Here is a 20,611-nt window from a genome sequence, read left to right as displayed (position 1 = left end):
AACCCACAGAGCACAGCATTATGTAGCGAAACACATCAGATGTCCCAGGGAGGAGCATGGACTGCATTGCACTTTCCTATCTGAATCTTTGGGGCTTACATTTTCATTACAGATGTCTTCCATTTCTGTTATTAGTGGCTAATAATTGTTATCATTCTGTATCTCCAGCTGCCTTCCCTTGTATGATCTATCTTAGAACAGCTTCAACTGTTGGAAAAATCGTTCACATTGACATTGCTGTTCTACCTTCCTCTGTTTATTACCATTGAATCTGTTATTTTTTATTTCACATACATGCAGACAGATCTCTTATGATACCTGTGGCATTTAAGCATAATTGCTTATATGCATAGGCTTTTGGTGTGCCGTCCTTGAATGGTGGTAAATCATATTCTTTGATTCAAAGAAATACAGTTTGGGTTTTTGGTTTTTTACCTTGTAAGATAGTCACGTGGTAAGGTATTAATATGAATTAAATATCATTTGAAATGCTTCTTGGTGGCATCAAAATAAAATTCATCAAAGACTTATAAGCATAATTTATATAGAATTATTGGGGCTCCTGGGTGGCTCAGTCTGTTGAGCATCTGACTTCAGCTCAGGTCATGATCCCAAGGTCAGTGAGTTCAAGCCCTGCATCGGGTTCTGTGCCGACAGCTCAGAGCCTGGAGCCTGCTTCAGATTCTGCGTCTCCCTCTGTCTCTGCTCCTCCCCTGCTCACACTCTGTCCCTCTCTGTCTCTCAAAAAAAAAATAAATAAATAATAAAACATTTAAAAATTTAAAAAATTATATAGAATTATGCTGACTTTCATCTTTAGGGCTTCATATTGTAACAGCCTCACTGGTATCTTTGCCTACATTGATTTTCAACCAGAATTTTCATCCACATATTTTCTTCTGTTGGGCCTTCATGGTTTTAGTCATGAAAGTGTAAAAATGAGAACAAGAACTGCATTACAGCATCAGAGGTGGCTTCAAGCTCTCTTTTCCAAAGTTTGTGGTTACTTTTAACAACTAAGTTTCAGGATGCTGTAATTAAAAAATAATACTGGTAGTAATAGGAATATAACTTTTCTCTTTCTCTTTTTTCCCCCTTAAACATCAATGTTCCCAGTGATCTGTCCTAGTTCACTGCTCTCCTTTTAATTCCTTCTTGAGTGATCCAAAGCTTTAACAGCTCGTTGATGGGAAGGCTCAAATATCTTTAAGTATAATACCAGCCTACGTCCAGCTGGATGTTCCGCAGGCACATTGCATGTGTCCTCGGCCTGTCCCCTTAACCACTCCCCATCTTAGTAAATGCCACCATCTTCCGTCCAGCTACCGAGCCCAGAAACTTGAGAATTATCTGAAATTGCTTGCTGCCTCACCCCCTTCTTTTTCATCATATTCTATTGATTCTATTTCTTAAATATCTCCCAAATCCATCCCTCTTTCTCCATCCTCAGTGGCCTTGACTTATTCCTTGTTTCTTTTTCTCCAACATTGTTCTAACTAATCTCTCTATTTTCAGTGTCACTCATTTTGAAATTTCTCCCTTAAGTATTGTTTCCAAGGTGATGTTTCTAATATGCAAATCACAATATGTGTCTTCATTTCATTCAGTACTTTTCAATAAGCATTCTATTTATATTTTGGATGGTTTCGATTTTGTTCAAAGGGATTGGCCTGCATGCAGGATATTCAGCCTCTTTGGCCTATCCACAAAACACCTAGAATATCTCCCAATTTTTATGCTAAGCACAAACACCCTCCTCACACATTTCCAAGGGCCCTCTAGAAGGTATGCTGACACTCTCCGCCGAAAACCAAAAATAGTTTCCTAAAAGAAACTCCTCCAGGATAATTTTCATTCTCTTTAGCTTGACACTCAAGCTTCTTCAGGATACCTCTTTCTGCTGCTTTTATTTATTTCCCAACAACTGCTCGCATGCAGCCTATGGCCATGCCAGCTCACTTGGGGCTCCCCACACAGGCCACATCTTTTAAGAACTCCGTGCCTTGATCTATGTTGTTCTCTATTTCTGGTCCCTTGCTCAAGACAGTGCTTATCCTTCAAGACTCAGGTATCCCTCTCTGCTTCCCCTTCTTTGCAAATCCCTGCCTAGTTTAGATGGCTCAGTTCTGTGGTTCCACTGTGAATACTTGCTTCATCAAGATCAGCTGTCACCACGTATCTATCCAATTCAGTTGCTGGGTTGTTCTGTTTCACCCACTTAACGGTAAATATAAAGCTTGAAGTGGCTTCCTGTAGCATCGGCTGGATAATCGTTTCACATTCCAAATTTAAAAAGTGCCAATATCCTTACATGAAATACACATGCAAATCATGCACCCACAACCAATTCCTAGGCTATAGCCTAAATCAGTCTGCCACCATTGTAAAATTGCTTTTGTCATGTGGATTTTAAGTTCCACTCTGTTCGTTATCTGTTCTTGTAATTTTTACAAATGATGCTTTAAGTTACTTGTCATCCTGTAAAATTGATGGTCCTGGAAGATACCCCATTGTACACCTGCTCTTTCTCTTCCCTGCAGATCACATCTGGCCACAGCAACTCTTCACATTAATAGGAATCCAGATAAACTAATTTGAGAAAATGACTTCCACATTCAGTTAAAAAAAAAACAGACAAAAAGTATATGTTTTCCTGCATCTTCTTTTATACTTACTACAATCAGACATTTTAAAATTTGTCAAATTCTGATAGAATTTAGTATCTTACTGTTTTCATTGCATCTTTATTTCTAATAATATGAAATATCTTCCACATATTTGTTGGCCTTTATATTATGGACTCTGTGAATTATCAAGATAGGATTTTGCATATTTTATTTGCTTTTTTCTTATTGATACCTAAGAACTTTCTGTAAGTAAATCTATTAAGCCCTTTCTGTCACGTTAATTACAAAAATTTTCTGGACTCCTGGGTGGCACAAGTGGTTAAGCATCCAACTAGATTTTGGCTCGGGTCATGATCTCACGGTTTGTGAGTCTGAGCCCTGCATCGGGCTCTGCCCTGACAGTGCGGAGCCTGCTTGAGATTTTTTTCTCTCCCTCCCTCATTCCCTCTCTCTCTGCCCCTCCCTTGTTTGTGTACTCTTCTTTCTCTCAAAATACATTGTTCTAATAAATGTTCTGTTAAATATATATATACATATTTATATATATAACATTAAATATAAATACATATAAGTATATATATATAATTATAAAACTTTTCCAGTTTGAACATGCATGTAAGGTTTTATAATCTAGATTTAAAATGTCTTTGAGAATCTGATCTTCCAATAGTTTATTATTTATATATTTGTTTTCACTCCCATTCCAAGATTATTAAGCTGCTCAAAATATTTTATTCTAATATATTTAGAGGTTTTTCTTTTCAAATGGAAATATGCAGTTCATTTGGGAAATTTCTTGGTATGAGGATTAGAGAAGGAAACATGCTTTAAAATTATAAATGTATATTGGGGTGCCTGGATGGCAATCATGATCCCAGGGTCATGACCCCAGGGTCAGCAGGTTGAGCCCTACGTTGTCCCCTGCACTGAATGCTGTGTAGCCTGCTTAAGATTCTCTCTCTTTCTACCTCTGTCACTTCTCCCCCACCTGAACTCTTTCTCTAAAATAAAAGAAAAATAAAATAAAATGATAAATGTCTATCAAGTGCCTGTAATATCTTTTACTAAATGAGAATTTAATTATATGTTAAATTCTAATATAGATACATAGATTCATTTCTGAATACTCTTCTTCCACTGTGGCCAGTAGCTTTTTTTCTATATTTTTCATCTAATTTTATCTAGTAGAGCCAGTTACCCATCTTTACTCATTTTTGTTTTGAGAGGGATTCCTCATCATTTTCTTGCATATTTTTTATTCCAATGAACTTTAGAATGATTTTGTCATGTTCCACGTTTTTAAGATTCTATAGGGATTTTGAGTGGGGTTGTAATTAATTTAGACATGAATTTAGGAAAAGCAATTACATTTCTCAAATACTGAGCTTCTCTATGTCAGAATAAGTCACATTGATTCCCATTTTAATCTTATTTTACATATCTTAGTCAAATGTTATAGTTTTTCTAGTCAGGTTCAACAAATTTATCATCAGGTTTAGTTTTTAGTGTTATATGCTGTTATTGCCATTGGAGATCGAATCATTTATTTTTTTGTGTGTTTCCTATCCAGTAATACTAATAGAAACAGTAACAATAATACATAGTAATAATTATATATACTTCACACTAGTAAATCAAGTATTAATACTCTCTAAATGTACTTTTCCAATTACACAGTATATAATTTATCATCATTCAATGAATATATTTTGGACAAACACAAATACCAGGGAGTATGTTAGATCCTTATAAACAGCCCCTGCCCTTGTAACAATGAATAGAGAAGACTGACACTAACTGAATAATCATACAACTGCATAAAGCATTGTAGTTGTGCTACAAGGAAAAGTACAGAGTGCCAAGAGAATTTATAACAGGGACTTTATTTAACCAGGGTGATAGTGAAGGGTGAGGATGTATCTAAACAGAATCTAAAAGATGAGTACAAGTAAACTGAGCAGAAGGAATACATATCCAATTAGATTTTGACAGGCTGGGGAATCCGCCTTTCAGGAAATGGACATAAATCCATTGTGTGTGGAGCAGAGAGTAAGGTTGATAGTGGCAACATGAAGCTTCAAAAGTCAGGTGTCAGGTCATGGAAGAGTCTCAGAGTTTAAGGATTTTTATCTTTATCCTAAAAGTTTCTACTAAAGTTTTTTTAAGGGGTGTGTGTGTATGTGTGTGCATGCACGCATGCACGTTGGAAGGACGAGGGAGAATGAAGTGACATATTCAGATCAGTATTTCAAATTGACCATTCTGGCTCTTTGGGAAGAATGGATCAGAAAAACACAACAATAAATACCTGAAAACCTATTGGAAGGCTACTGAAGGAGCCCAGGTGAGAGATAATGATAATGTGGACTAGCATAGTGGCAGGGGACACAAAGAGAAGAATATGGTTTTAAGAAACATTAGGCTGACTTAAAAAAATACAAAAGCACCAGTTATTTTACTCAAAATGAGTTTATTTGGAAATAGCAGAGGAATTGCAATTCGGAACCAGCAAACTACTGTGAACCCATAAGCCATAGCAAGTCTGGAGTCTTGTTTTTATAGCTGAAGGGAGGAAGCTGGGAGGGACTGTTTTACTGAATTCTCATTGGTTGTGCTGTTGCTAGGCAAAGAGAAATTCTTCCTTCCACCTGCTGGGGTACATAAATTATGCTTCTTTCCTGCTGGGAAATTCAAGATATACTTCTTACAACAAGTGGTAGTTTGTAAGAGCTCTCCCTTCAGGGCTTCCCAACTCTGTTATAAATTAAGTTTCCTTTATTTTCACAAGGCAAAATTGAAAATACTTAGCAATGCCAGAATTCTGGCTTGGTGAGGGAGGGAGGTGACAAGAACAACTCCCAGGTTTCTAGCCTGACTAAATGGATGGATGGTGAGGCTATTGTCTGAGATAGGGAACACAGAATATAAAACCAGCTTTGAGATAGAAATATCAAGAATTTTTTTTAAGATGCTGAGCTACAAGTACTTCTGAACACTGAATGAAGATGGTGAGTTAAACATTTATGTACGCATTTCTCGAACTCCGAGGGATTTGTGCTGTGTATATGCATTTTGGAGCTACTGACACATGGTAATTAAAACTGTGGGCATAGATAATGGCCAGTGATGACAGAATATTGTGTGTGAAGGTAAAGAGAAAAAGACTGATCCTTGGGGAATGCCAACAATTAAATTTGGATAAAATGATGCAAAATGGGAAGAAAAGCTGTTCTTGGGTAATCCAGCCATTTGATTAAAAAAAATCAGTTTATGGACATGACTTGTGCTCCACAGGCTTTTGGTTGTCATGTGGTATCATTGCCTTGGTTTACCATTGTTGGAACTCTGCCCCCAAAATTACCTTTTAAGAGATTATTCTTAGTCTTTCCTGAAATCTTCATAATTTCAAAGAAAAAATGTTATTTTAAGATGCTCTTTTCCATGGTGGGATAGGGACTCTGAGGTAGTTCTAATCAGTGTTCTTTTTCTCCTCCAGTATTTTCTTGCATCTGCTTTCTGCCATATAACACCACTCTATTGAGAAGGAATTTTGACTATAATTTCTCTGAATCTCTTTTCAATTGGGAATAAATTATTCAACTTGGCCATAATTTAACACATTTTATGAGTTTGGGCCTTTTTCAGCATTCTTTATGCTTTCTTTGCTATTCTTTTTTTTTCATTTCTGTTAATTAGGCAAATTTTCACTTGTATTTTTAATAAATTAATATTAAATTAATGTCACCATCCTCCCTAGCTATAGATTAGTTCACTTTTGATCATGTAGAGTTTGAAATATCATTTAGAAAGGTAAAGAGGTCCATGAGTCTAGTGGGACCTATCGATCTAGAACTCAGGCAAGTAATTTGAGGGCTTTTGGAATTGTCTGGGGCAAACTTTTATTCCTGAGCTCCAAATAAGAGCTGGTATTTCTATAGCTAGAGATTATTTAGTGTTTTTGACTTAAGAGAATCACCACATATTTCTGGTTTATCTATCTAAACTTGTACAACCTTTATAGGTTGGATTTGAAGGAAGTTTTAATACAAACAAAACTCACAAATGTCCTTAGGTATATAAATACTCAAATGTAAGATGTAGAGCTCAAATAATAACCAACTTGGGGAAAAATAAAGTTGTGAAATAATTACTGAAAATAAAACTCTAAAAACATTTAGGCTAAATTCATATGTGTTATACTTTGAAACAGACATTTTATTATCACAGTTTATTCAACCATGAAAAACCAGTTGCATTTCTCTTTTTATCAATAATACTACCGAGATTTTTAAAGGCAAAGACAGTGATAATTAGTGTCGTGTTGCCTTTGTGGGTGATTTTAAAATTGATTTTCATTTCTAAGCCAGTATGTACACAATGGGAGGTATTTGTTGTTTTATCCTTTAAATAAATGGCAAGTAAAGAATACCACAACACTTTACTTTTCACTATTGGAAATAAAATGGATCTAATATGTTCAAAGGAATTTCACAAAACGAAAACCATTGACATGACAAAAGCGTGCATTTAATTTGATGCTTTGCAGAGATACATGACTAAAGTTGCGTGCATGGCTTGTCCTTTGGGATGGTCCCAGCTGTTTATTTTTAAAGAAAAAATAAAAATGGAGCCAACAAATGCAATTAAGGGGGGAAAAAACCTTGAGACACAAGGGGACCTACATGTTCTGGTCTAAGAAACATGCAAGTATCACAAAACATTCCAGATACAGTATGACAGATGAACAATGAAAAGGCACTGGAACAATGCTCCTTCTTTCAGAAATGGGAAGTCTAACAGTTATTTTTTCACAAATGGTATTGGTGAAACCATCTTTATTTTTAAAAAAATTTATAAAAGGAATTTTAGCACCATCATTAGAGGAAAAATAATAATACATTTTAGCCCTGCCTATCTCCAGTCTTGGAATAATAACAGAAGCATAGCACCTTTTAGTATCTAAAATATAAACAAGAATAGTAAGTCCATCCCAGCTTCTAGAGATGAGGTAGCTCATGCTAAGAAATGTTGGGTCACTTTTCCTATGAGAGTTCAAAGGCCAAATGTTCTACTTCCAATCATCACATTTGATTAGAGTCAGCTCCACCACTTGAGTTTCTAAATCTTTTTCTTCATTATAGCCTTCAGGATGATGAGATTGTACATGTGGAAGACTCTCGACTTTGGGTCCTGGACATATGTTTATAAAGTTGTACATGTAAATTATTTTTCATTCAATGTCTTCTTAAACAAGAAAGTGCAAATGTATTCAATGGTATATTCATGGTAACTTCTATCTATATTGATAGACTGAGTCAAGAGGGAAAGGTACCTTTAAATTTGAATGAGAAAAAGTCTGAACTTACCACCCTTTACAAAAATTTCAGATCACTTTGTTTTCCAGAAATTCCAATCAATGTATAGTATTTAAAAATTCCATTTAATACAGTGAGAAATTGATGGGGTTTTTTTCAAGTTCTCTTTGAAGAGTCCCTACGGTAGTTACACAATCTCTAGACATGCATGTGGGTTTCAATCACAAGGGTAAACATTCTGATTTCATTTTTAATTGATAATTTGGGAATGAGAGGTCACAAAAGGGCACTACTTTGTATTTTTCAAACTACAGTCAAGTGAAACAAACATGTGTTGTGGTTTTACATACCCCACTCTTTAAGCTACCTGCCAGGAAGAAGAATTTTCTCATAAATACTAAGCAACTTTGTCATTACATTGAAATAAATTGAAGAAAACGGAGATTCATTTTATTCAATCAGTTTACTTTTTTAAAAGGTGGTCAATGTCATTGGTCGTCTTAAACCTAAACTGCTGTATTGAAAAATATTTTAAATCAATTAAAACTTGAGGATTGTAAGTAAAATAAATATTCTGAAGGATAAGGAGGCCAGGCACTTAAGACCATATATACAATGCTGATGCAGGATCAGCCATTACTTCAAGAGTCTCAGGATCAGCTTCAAACAGTCAAAATTCTTGTGAATGGTGGTGGTCATTGATGGTGGGGGTGGTGCTCATTGTCGATGTATCTTGGCTTGCTTTACACAAAACAAACTGGCCCAATTTCGATGCCAAATTCTTGGTCTGTGCTGCCAACATCCACAGGGGCAAGATCTATGATGGGCAAGCGTGCCACATTCTGTGTTCTATATTCAAAGATGGTCTTGCCCACATTTCCATTTCGTTTCTAGAATTAAATGGTGCAACAGGTTAATAGTATATACAAATTATTCCAAAGATGTTAGGCATAAACTTCCAAGCCAAACTTGATAACGTGAAAGCAATTTCTTTTAGTGCACTACTTGAAATTAAGAGCACTGTTAATATCAAGCTGTACTGGCATAGCTGGAGGCATTTCTTACATACTTTAAATTGAGAAAATGCCTTTTGTTCTTTTGCAGCTTCCCAAATGGTCACTAACGACAAACTGTGAAAGCCTTTTTTGCTTTTCACAAATGAAATAATTCACCATGAAATATTTTCCTTTTTTATATCTATATATACAAATGGGGAGACATACAAATCAGTGAAAAATACTCAATCAGTATTTTTCAGTATTTTTCAGTATTTTTCAGATTGATTATCTGTTTTAGAATCAAGGAATTTTAAGCATGTAACTGAGCTGAAATAAAGTGATTTGCAGGAGAACCAAAGTGCGTTTGCAGAAGAGCTGGGTTGAATCCCAAGGATCCAGTCCTTTGTTAATTATCGTATTAAAACTTCTACCATGCTTCATGTACTAATACACATTCACATTTATGCTAAAGAGTATAAGTGAAGCTATACTAAGCTTCACTAAGCTATACTATACTATTCACTATAGCTATACTAGCTATAAAAAGTATAAGTGAAGCTATTATACATAATCATATACTGGGTAAAATTGCCCCCACTTCTGCCAATGCAGCATTTTTAACAAAATACATTTTTACTCAACCAGATCAATATATAGATTAAAAGTACTTACAGAGCAAGTATCTTGAAGAACTATGTATCTGAATCTAACATTTCCCTCTGCTTTGATTTCCAAGTCATTTGACCCTTTGAGAACCACAGCTTTCTTGAGGTTTTTGGCTTGATCATCCATGTATCCTACACTGTTTTTACAGATGTAAGTAATGTTCTGGGAAGCTTCTTTTGATAAAAGGCGCAAGAAGGTCATTTGAGTAATGGCTGCATTAGGTGACCGATGGTCTCCATAAACAAACTAGAGAAACAAAGAGTCTTTGTTATAGGAAACACTGAAAGGTTTTAATAAGTGCTGTGTGTGTGTGTGTGTGTGCGTGTCTGTGTGCATGTGTGATTTCAGACATCAATTTTGAAGAGTATTACTTTTATTCTTTCGTATAACAACATACTCTACCTATATATAAAAATATTTTAAAACTTCTATGAATACTCACAAGGGAGAACCTCTGTCTTTATTACCCCCCCCCAAAAAAGGTAATGAAATCAATGACAATTATAACTCACTAGAGAAAATATAAGTATTTTAGAAATCTGCTTCTGTTTAAAAAAATCTTGCATATTGCTTTTTAGCACTTATACCTGAGCACTAGCTCAATCATGTATCAAAAATAACTCACTGTCCTTATTGCTAATTACAATAAGAATTGGAACTTAATTTTCTAAACCCACTGTTACATACTTACAGGAAATATGAATTACAAGCTTTCTATCAGCTAACAAAAACAGATAATCAAAAAAATTTGAAACATAAAGAACCTTCTTTTCTGCTCTTCTCTTTTAAGCTCTATTTTCAATGCTCCTATTTAAGCCTTTTACATAGTATACTGACTAAATTACATTTCAGTTGGGTGTATTTAAATGTTAAAATTTCCTACCTATTAAATAATTGTAGATTCTAGTATATCCTGTACACACCTATAATATCTCATTATGTTTACTAGTAACATGAATTCTGAGGAAAGGTCAGAAGCAGAGTTGAGAAGAAAGTTTCAGAGTTAGGCTGCCATAAAGAGATCCAGAATGAAATATTCTTATTATAATAGGAAATGGCAAGGCTGGTTGAGAATCTAAATACAGGACCATGAAAGAGACATAAAGGAAAAATATTAATAAATTCATATGCAGTTGACCATGAATAACATGGGTTTAAACTGCATGGGTCCACTTACACATAGAATTTTTTCAACATACACAGTACAGTGCTGTGAATGTATTTTCTCCTCCTCCTGAGTTACATTTTCTTTTCTCTAGCTTACTTTATTCTGAGAATAGAGTATATAATCCATATAACATACAAAATATGTGTTGATCAACTGTTTATGTTATTGGTAAGTCTTCCAGTCAACAGTAGGCAATTAGTTGTTAAGTTTTGGGGGACTCAGAAGTTGTATGCAGATTTCTGACTGCACAGATTTTTGACTGATTTTTGTCCCTAACCCCTGTGTTGTTCAAGGTTCAACTGTAATTACAAAGACACCTTAAGTTTAAATAATACTACAAACTTTACAAAGTGATTTAATTATTAAAAATACTATTACAGTGATTATCTAATATTTATTTATAGCTTATCATGTACCAGATATACACAGAGACTGCAATATATTATCACTTTCACTTTAAAATTGCAAAACTGGGGGCACCTGGGTGGCTCAGTCAGTTAAGTGGCTGACTTCAGCTCAGGTCATGATCTCACAGTTTATGAGTTTGAGCCCCAAGTTGGGCTCTGTGCTGACAGCTCAGAGCCTGGAGCCTGCTCCGGATTCTGTGTCTCCCTGTCTCTCCTCCGCTCCCCAGCTTGTGCTCTCTCTCTCTCTCTCTCTCTCTTTCTCTTTCAAAAATAAATAAACATATAAAAAAATAAAATAAAATAAAATAAAATGGCAAAACTGGGGCGCCTGGTGGCTCAGTAGGATGAGCAACCAAGTCTTAATTTCGGCTCAGGTTATGATCTTATGGTTCATAGGATCAAGCCCTGTGCTGCGCTGTGAGCATGGAGGGATTCTCTCTCTCTCTCTCTCTCTCTCTCTCTCTCTTCCCCTCCCCGTTCATCCTCTGTCTCTCTCACAAAATAAATAAATAAAACTTTTTTTAAAATGCCAGAACGAGGCTCCAAAAGGTTAAGTGACTTCCTGAGGTCACAATGTCAGCAAGAGATGCAGGTACTTGTCACCAAGGTCTCCTGACACTAAGGATAATCCCTGTCTTTCAACTCTGGCAAGATCCCTTTAGATATACTCCACAATCAGTGTCACACGCATTAAAGGAACTAGTATTAAAAATAGTTACTTTTCCACATTCCAAGCAAAATTTGTCATGCAAAATTTATGTTAATATAATTTATAGTAAAATTTGTTTATGCAATAATAAATGTGGTCAAAAATAATAGCATAATCCTAAATAAAGAAAGTACAATAAATAATGAAAAGCAAAGAATACAATTTTAAGTAAGCATATTAAATTACCTGAGATCCTCTATTCATATCAAGACCATACCAAACAGGCTTATGGTCAGAAGATTTGCTGGCCCACCAGGTTTTACGAGGCACACTGGATGGGTTTGCTGAAATACATGTTTCTCCTGTTTCCATGTTGCAGTAAACTTTGATTGCATCTTCAGCAGATCCCTGGTTAGGATCAATCCAGTACTCACCTATTTTCCAAAATAAAAATATTAGCCACATAAAGAGAATTTCAAGCATGATTATGAGTCTCTAGAAGAATTAACAGAGGGTTTGAAAATATGAATTCACTGATGAAGGACTTTTTTAAGAGAGAGTATCTCAGTTAAGAAAATACTCCGCAGTTAAGGAAAAAGTAACTGGTACACATTTGAGTCCTTTCTACACAGGAAGCACTGTTCTAAGCACTTTGCCAAATCATGTGCTTAAGGCTCAACGTATACACGGGAAGGAAATATCATAATCCTCATTTTATAAATGAGAAACCTCTACCAAAAAGAGATAATCCACCATAATTAAGTGGCTTTGCCAAAATGAATGTGTTCTCATGAAATTTATAAGGATAATATTTTTTTTTTTTTTTAAATTTTTTTTTCAACGTTTTTTATTTATTTTTGGGACAGAGAGAGACAGAGCATGAACAGGGGAGGGGCAGAGAGAGAGGGAGACACAGAATCGGAAACAGGCTCCAGGCTCCGAGCCATCAGCCCAGAGCCTGACGCGGGGCTCGAACTCACAGACCGCGAGATCGTGACCTGGCTGAAGTCGGACGCTTAACCGACTGCGCCACCCAGGCGCCCCTATAAGGATAATATTTTAAAGCAAACTATAATTGGAATGTAATAAAATAACATATTGTGAAAACTATGAATAAAATAAGTGAGTTGAAATACAATTAGAATGCTATAAATTATCTCTGTAACTACAGGAAAATGGATCAATAGAATATGTCCTCTTTTGTAATGCTTATCATCTTATCTTATAATTTTTCATGTCACTGACTATCCCCACCACTAAAGCATAAATTCTGTGATGTTTGCCACTTTGCCTTTTGTGTCTGTCTGTAAGTAGAGAGTCAATCAAATATTTTGGGATGCAGTCGAGAACACAATGGGAAACAATGGACTTTGCTCAAATGGGCACGTGTGTACTCACCGCTCTGCTTTGCAGAATGGCAAAGCTTTAAATCATCACAAGTCCGGGCTGGATGCTTTTTAGAGCCATCAGGGCTGCGCATAGTTTCAATCTGACTACTGAGTGACTTCAGGGTAGCATGGACCCCTGGGTCAGTTTTGTTTTTGTCATCAGGAGCCGCCTGATCTTCAGTAAACTCTGGAAGTGGATCTGGCATGCTCTCATCATAGTGACCCATGATATCCCCAAGAGCAGCAGTAAGGTGGCCGGGGGGACCCGGGGGACCAGGTGGACCAGGCTCACCAGGAGGACCCTAATTTTTAAAAAACATCAGAAATACAGTTAATATATTTTTTTGGTTTTTGTTTTTCAGCTGGACACAATGACACTGATGGGACTTGGTGCATAGGGAGTTACACGGCTATACTGCAGTCTGATGGCACTGACCGATCTATGACCTCATGACCTTTTAATAAAACTAGATGGCTCTGGCCTGCCAACCTCTAACTTCCTAAGGATGAGAAATGATGTGTAACTTTTATCAGACAACATTATCTGCAAGTCAGCATCTGAGATCAATAAAAATCAAAGTGCAAAACATTTGCTCTTAAAGATACAATATATTTTGTGTTAAGAATGTATAGATATGTATATTCGTTTCCACACTATTTGGGGCAAAGCACAACTAAAACGTTTTAAAAGGATTTATGGACACAAGCTGGAAAAGGAGATGTAAAAGAGTTGTGGGTGCTGGTTCTTTAAGACCTCACATCTCTATCAAGGACATACCCACAAGAAATACTCACAGAAGAATTCTCCCCATCTTCCAATTACAGGGAAAAGTATAGAAAGTCATTTTATGTGCATTAATTGGTGTGTAGATCAAAATTCTCTGTACTAAACAAAACTGGAGGAAGTTCTCCTTAGCCTTTTTATCAACAAAAGTAAACAGCTCTCTCTTTCTCTCTTTCTCTCTCTCTCTTTTTTTTTTTTTTTTTTTTTTTTTTTTTTTTTGCCAAACAAGAACTATTGGAATAGTAGGGAGATAAGCACAAAAAGTTTCAGGGGCTTGGAAGTGGATCCTCGCCATCAATCCTTTCTGCAATTTCCCAAGGAAGAGCTCAGTGACTTGAGAGAATCAGCTGACAACCGGAAGAGATGTGGCATCCATGTCTCCTGTGGGGAGCACAGTCCTGGCAGTCAGAGGGCTGGAGCTCTGAACTTGCCATGCCACTCGTCAAGTGGCTCTGGACAAGTTGCTTCACCCTTCAGTGCCAACCCTGCTTCATCCTCAACAGACTGTTAAACCGTTTTTTCTTTCTTTCTTTTTTTTTCCCCAGTAAGGTCATATCATGATTCTATGCATTCCTTTCTGATAATGAGGGGAAGAGTTTTTTGGTTTTTTGTTGTTTGTTGTTTTTTCTATTAAGGACTGCTGACCCACAGAATAAAGTCAAACAAGAGCCACATAAGTCAGAGGTATTCCAAATCTGTAGCTGTTCTTCATGCACAGAGAAATAAATAGGAAATATTCCTCTTGACCATAGAAAAAATAAGGCTATTCCATTCATATAATAAATAATAAATATTTAATTTAATGATAATACCAGTAAAAGGAAGAGACAGGATAAGGAGGGAAAGGTAAATAAGACCAGAGAGGAAGAAACACCAGAGAGGGATGCAAAACTCGTATACATACATGCACACACATACACATGTGCATGGCAGATATATGAGGATGTTTCCCGAATTCCTGCTGTTTCCCAACTTCATATTGTTGGAAATTTTTTCAAAAAAGTTTTAATTTAAATCCTTTCTAAATGTCATTTTCAATAGAGAAAAACTTTAATTTCATACTTTCCCCTTTCTAACATTTCCATGAATGACTATATTTATCAAATCTCACATTTAGCATATTGCCATTGAAAGCAAAGCAACATTTTCATAATTTTAATTATAATTGCTCTTTTCTCTCCTTGATGTCACATGAAGTCAAGTTACATTTGGTAGCTTGGACTCTAATTTTACATACTCTGAATAATCGGTATTAAAGTATCTGAGTTACTTAGACAAGCTCTTGTGTGACTTTTAGGTTTGTTTTCAGAGTTCCTTAAATCTCTCGTCCATCATGCTGCACAGATGTTCCCTGGATAGAATCTAAGCGATGGGAACCAATAGCATCACCTGCATGCAAACCCCTGTGATTACCTCAGGTCCTGCTTCTCCGACACTGCCCCGCACACCAGGAGGCCCTATAGGCCCCAGTGGCCCGGGGTTTCCTTCTTTACCTGAAGGACCAACTGGGCCTGGCGGACCCTGCCAGAAACAAAGACTGTATTTTAGATTCTATGAAGAAAACGTTTACAATGACCATCTAATCAAAGAATTATTTTCCTTATGGAGTTGTCACAAAGGTTTCTCATGCATATTCCTAATGACTAGTCAATAGAGTTCTGGCTCTCTAATGTTCCCTGTTTCATCACACATGAACTCTCCATCATACAAGCTGCTCAAGGCATTCAGCTTTGGTTTTAACCAGCATTCAGTTAAAAACTTTAATGGACTGGTTATCTACTTTTTTTGGAAGAAGGCTGTTTCATCAAATCTCATATATTGGAGAGTTAATTAAAAACTTAATTAACTTAGGACTAAGAAAATGACAGAAGTTATAGGGATTGATATAAGTTAAATTTGTGTGTATCCCCCAGGATCTCATCACATCTCAGTGTTATGCATGATTTGTTTACACTGTATTTAGACATAGCAGAAATTCTTTCCAATGGTTTTTAAAAATAATTATGTATCAATTGTCTTATGACATTAATTGGAGGCATATTGGAGGCCTATTGGAGGCAGGATTAACACTAATGTAGAATTTTTAAAAGCTTCAAATATTGGTTTCATTTTATGATTTGCTTCCAAATTAGGCTTATGCAAACTCATACTTTCTGGGAAAGTATCTCACTTACTTAAAGAAAAAAAAACATATCCAGCCTCAAAATCTGTTTCTACTTCATGGTAAGTCCTATTATATATTCTCAAAGAGTACAAATGTAATGGAAATTTCTATGAACACAGAGTAAGAAAATGAAGTAACAGATGAGTATATGCACACTAGGTACTTCATGGTTCCATGAAGTAATATGTCATATTTCAGAATATTTTTACACAAAGGTAATTGCTGAATGGTTTGTCTCATGTATTTGCTTCCAACTGCAGACAGCCTGGGCCTGACTCCCGCTTCAATGCCATGAAAATGATACTGAAGCCCAGGCATTTTGTTACCAACAGCATTATTATTTACATCAGCAACCTACTAGGTTTCGTTACTTACTCTAGGGCCAAATGGTCCAGGAATTCCAGCACTGCCTTGTTCACCATTTGGACCCTAAGTAGGAAAAAGTAAAAAATGTTGCCAAAATATTTACACCTACATTTTGCCATTCTCAGCTTTTAAATGTGCTCTCATTGACTTTAGCAGCATACGCTAATTTCTTAAAGTCTTCAATCTCTATGATGTATACATAAGTTGACTAATACTAAACTGTAGGAGTAAGGGAACATATATCCTGACATATATACATATTGGCAAATTATAATGGGCAACTGGTAATTAAATATTCATCAAGATATGCTTCAAAATGAAAATAAGATACAAAAAGTCCAACCATTTTATAGACAAATAAATATTCATGTCAAGATACCTGTGTGTTTTCATATAGCAGGCAAATAATACTTCAAGGAATAACTTACGGGAGGTCCAGGAAGACCCTGAAGACCAGTGAAACCTCTGTGACCCTTCTGACCTCGGTCACCTCGGTCTCCATGATCACCTTTGTCACCTCGAGGTCCTTGAGGTCCCTAGAAATAGGGTCATGGAATGGATATTGCTTGTTAAGATTACAATTTACTACGATTTTAATTTTTACAATTGTATTTAGTACAATCTTGCAGTAGTCCCCCCTTATCTATGGGGGATAAGTTCTATGATCCACAGTGGATACCTGAGCACTATATATACTATATTTGTTCCTATACATACATACCTATGATAAAATTTAATTTATAAATTAGGCACGAATTAAGAGATTAACGGTAACTAATAATAAAATAGAACAATTACAACAATATACTATAATAACAGTTATATGAATGTGGTCTTTCTGTCTCAAAATATCTTATTGTACTATATTCGCTGTTCTTCCTGTGATAATGTGAGATGATAAAATGCCTATGTGATGAGATGAGCCAGGTGAATGATGTAGGCATTGTGACGTAGTGTTAGGCTGCTATTGACCTTCCGATAATATGTTAGGAGGATTAATTGCTTCCTGACTGCAGTTAACTATGGGTAACTGAAAACCCACAGAGCAAAATAGGGGAGGAGGGACTACTGTATGAACTAACATAGTTACTTATAGAATTAGACCTAGAAGTTTTTGTCCTTTTTTCTCAAAAAATGAAGGTGATCACTAAAAACATAAGATATATAATACTGCTTTCCTAATGATGCAGTTTTTTCAATGTTTATCCTGCATTACACTAAAATGATGTATTTTTAAAAAATTTAATGTTTATTTTACTTTTTAGGGAGAGAGAGACAGAGTGCCAGCTAGGGAGGGGCAGCAAGAGAGGGAGACACAGAATCCAAAGCAGGCTCCAGGCTCTGAGCCGTCAGCACAGAGCCTGACACGGGGCTCGAACCCACAAGCCATGAGATCATGACTTGAGCCGAAGTCAGACGCTTAACCGACTGAGCCACCTAGGCATCCCATAAAAATGATGTATTTTTAAATTTGAGCTAACCTATCTGAAACATTTTCCAAATACTGTATTTCATATATTATGCTGATATCATTATGTAAAAATATTGCCACCATACATAGATTCTTTTATCAATGTTTATTTATTTTTAAAAGACAGAAAGAGACAGAGCATGAGCAGGGGAGGGGCAGAGAGAGAGAGAGGGAGACACAGAATCCGAAGAAAGCTCCAGGCTCTAAGCCGTCAGCACAGAGCCTGAAGCGGGGCTCAAACTCATGCACAGTGAGATCATGACCTGAGCCGAAGTCGGACACTTAACTGACTGAGCCACCCAGGCGCCCCCGTAGATTCTTTTAAATTAAAACATGAGCTCTTTTTCACTTATACTACCTCTAAGAAAGGAATGTTTATGATTAAATTTGCACATGTAGATACATTAACTGGATATGACAGCTGGGACTATATTAAGAAATTGGCCATATTTGAAAGTTGCTAAGAGAGTAGATCTTAAACATTCTCACCACAACAAAATAAAATTTGCAGCTATGTGAGGTGACAAGTCCTTGTTAAACTTACTGTGGTATTGTAGTGATCATTTCACAATGTATACCTACATCAGATCATTGCGCTATGCACTTTAATAATGCCAATTATATCTCAAACTTGGGGGAAAATACAAAATTGGCAGTCTTGTTCAAACAAGTGTCAGAAGAATATTATCATTAAGCCACTCTCCTCTAAAGAAAATACAGTGAAATACTTGTTATCCTTATATCTGCAATATCTGTACCCAAATCTATCAATCCCAATCCTGAGAAACTAAAGAAAAAGCAATAATAAGCATCTTATTGTGGGATAAAAGCTGTGCCTAGAGAAGAGGTGGGAATGAACAGATCAGTCTGATCAGTCTTGGGCCGCCCTTTTATTTGGTTGTTTTTGTTTGTTTGTTTGTTTGTTTGTTTTTTTAAGTCTTAGGAAATAGAAGCAGCTCCAGGGGTCCAGTGGTTCATGGTAAATGGCCAAGAAGCATAGGGTCACGTACTATATAGCAACAGCTTCTGCTCTCTTTAGTTTTCCTAAAGACCATTCAAACTGTCAGTCTGACTTCAGAGAATGAAAAATATCATCAAATAGACTGGCTCTCAGGTTAATTTTTCTCTGAATATTTCTTGTTCTTATTTTTTTTGGTTCTCTCCCCCCCCCCTTTTTAAATTTGTACATCCTAATTGTCAAACAGTATGTGAATCTTTTTATAATAAAATTAGTTCTCAGTTACTTTTACATATTCTATATAACAATACAAATTTAAATACTAAAATCAGCCTGAATGCTTTCATGTTAGAGAGGTTCTTTTATTTTGGGAATGCCCTAAAATTTTTAAAATGAAAATAAACTAAACCAGAAAATACCTACTTAAATTATTAGCTAAAATTCATTTAATCATGAAAAAGAAATCACGTTGTTTTTGTAACTAGTTAGAAAATCGTTCACTTGACATGCTATGTAACTATGAAATTTCCAGTCAGGCTCAAATCAAAGCTGAGAAATATGAGTTAATAACAGATCATGAATTTAGTCTATAATTTTTCTTCATCGATATAGAGATTAATTCATATAATGAGTGTCAAAGGAACATGGCCTATTAGACTGCCCATCAGACATGATTCATTCATTGTAAAACATTTATATAATAATCATTAACCTGGAGGCAACTGCAAATAGCAAAAAGATCAGAACATGGGCAGGGTAGTCTAGCTGAAATTAAAACATATTTGGCTAGCACATTTCAAGTTTACAAAGAGATTTCAAACCCATTTTCTATGTGATTCTCAGAAAATCTCTGAGAAAAGGGCACTATTATTCCTATTATTTTGGGAGAAAACTGTGACTCTAAAAGTCTTCATTGATCTCTGAAAGAATTAACAGTGAAACTCAGAGGACATGTGTTTGAATTATAGAAACAAATACAAATTCCTGAGTATTAAATTAATATTTTTGTCCAAAGTTTGAAGAACTCGTTGATTTTCATTGATGAATCTTAAATTGTGCTTCTTCGGCAGTGTATTTTGTGTGAGATGACTTTTATTTTTAAAGAAAAACAGAGAACTTACAAGTAAACCACGTTTTCCAGTTCGACCAGGTGGTCCTATAGGACCCCGAGAACCCTAGAAGAAATTTTCACAAAAATTGGTATGTAAAAAAATATGCATATACTATATAGATATAGGATTCACAAATATGTAAATTGTATATCTATGTGTATACTCTTATGGCTAATTGATTAAAATCAAGCTAATGTCCTTAGGTATACAATGACACTTACTTAGTCCATTTATTAATTGACTTCACGGAATGAAGATCACCTTAGTCGACTATGGTAGGACATTACTTGCTTAAATTTAACACAATGCATACTTACTACATTTCCTATACATCACAACATTTTTAGATGTTGAAACTCAAAACATCAGGATTTTTGAATATCTATTAGAAACCAAATGTTTTCCATTAAGATTTAAAAAATTAAATCATAATTGGCTGTCATTCTTTGTATAGAGTGCTTAATCAAGTGCACGTGTATGATTGTATGCAGGCATACCTGTCGCTCACAATATGGCCTCCTGATATTTATAACTGTCA

The 20,611-nt window shown here is 35.7% G+C and overlaps 1 protein-coding gene across 1 annotated transcript in view; it reads right to left on the bottom strand.

The window, feature by feature from the left end:
• Positions 1-7,132: 7,132 nt before the first annotated feature.
• COL5A2 (collagen type V alpha 2 chain) overlaps positions 7,133-20,611 on the bottom strand; it is a 146,761-nt gene continuing 133,282 nt past the window's right edge. Inside the window, exons 47-54 of the mRNA XM_078451101.2 lie at positions 20,083-20,136; positions 16,961-17,068; positions 16,542-16,595; positions 15,416-15,523; positions 13,229-13,520; positions 12,077-12,264; positions 9,613-9,852; positions 7,133-8,832 (exon numbers count right to left, since the gene is read on the bottom strand). Coding sequence (XP_078307227.1) covers positions 8,686-8,832; positions 9,613-9,852; positions 12,077-12,264; positions 13,229-13,520; positions 15,416-15,523; positions 16,542-16,595; positions 16,961-17,068; positions 20,083-20,136 — 1,191 coding nt within the window. The 3' untranslated portion in view covers positions 7,133-8,685. The remainder of the gene's footprint in view (positions 8,833-9,612; positions 9,853-12,076; positions 12,265-13,228; positions 13,521-15,415; positions 15,524-16,541; positions 16,596-16,960; positions 17,069-20,082; positions 20,137-20,611) is intronic.

This window comes from Panthera onca, chromosome C1 (assembly GCF_046562875.1).
Source record: "Panthera onca isolate mPanOnc1 chromosome C1, mPanOnc1 haplotype 2, whole genome shotgun sequence".
Lineage (NCBI taxonomy): Eukaryota > Metazoa > Chordata > Mammalia > Carnivora > Felidae > Panthera > Panthera onca.
The sequence above is the reverse complement of the archived record's forward strand: the minus strand, read 5'-3'. Positions and strand labels throughout refer to the sequence as shown.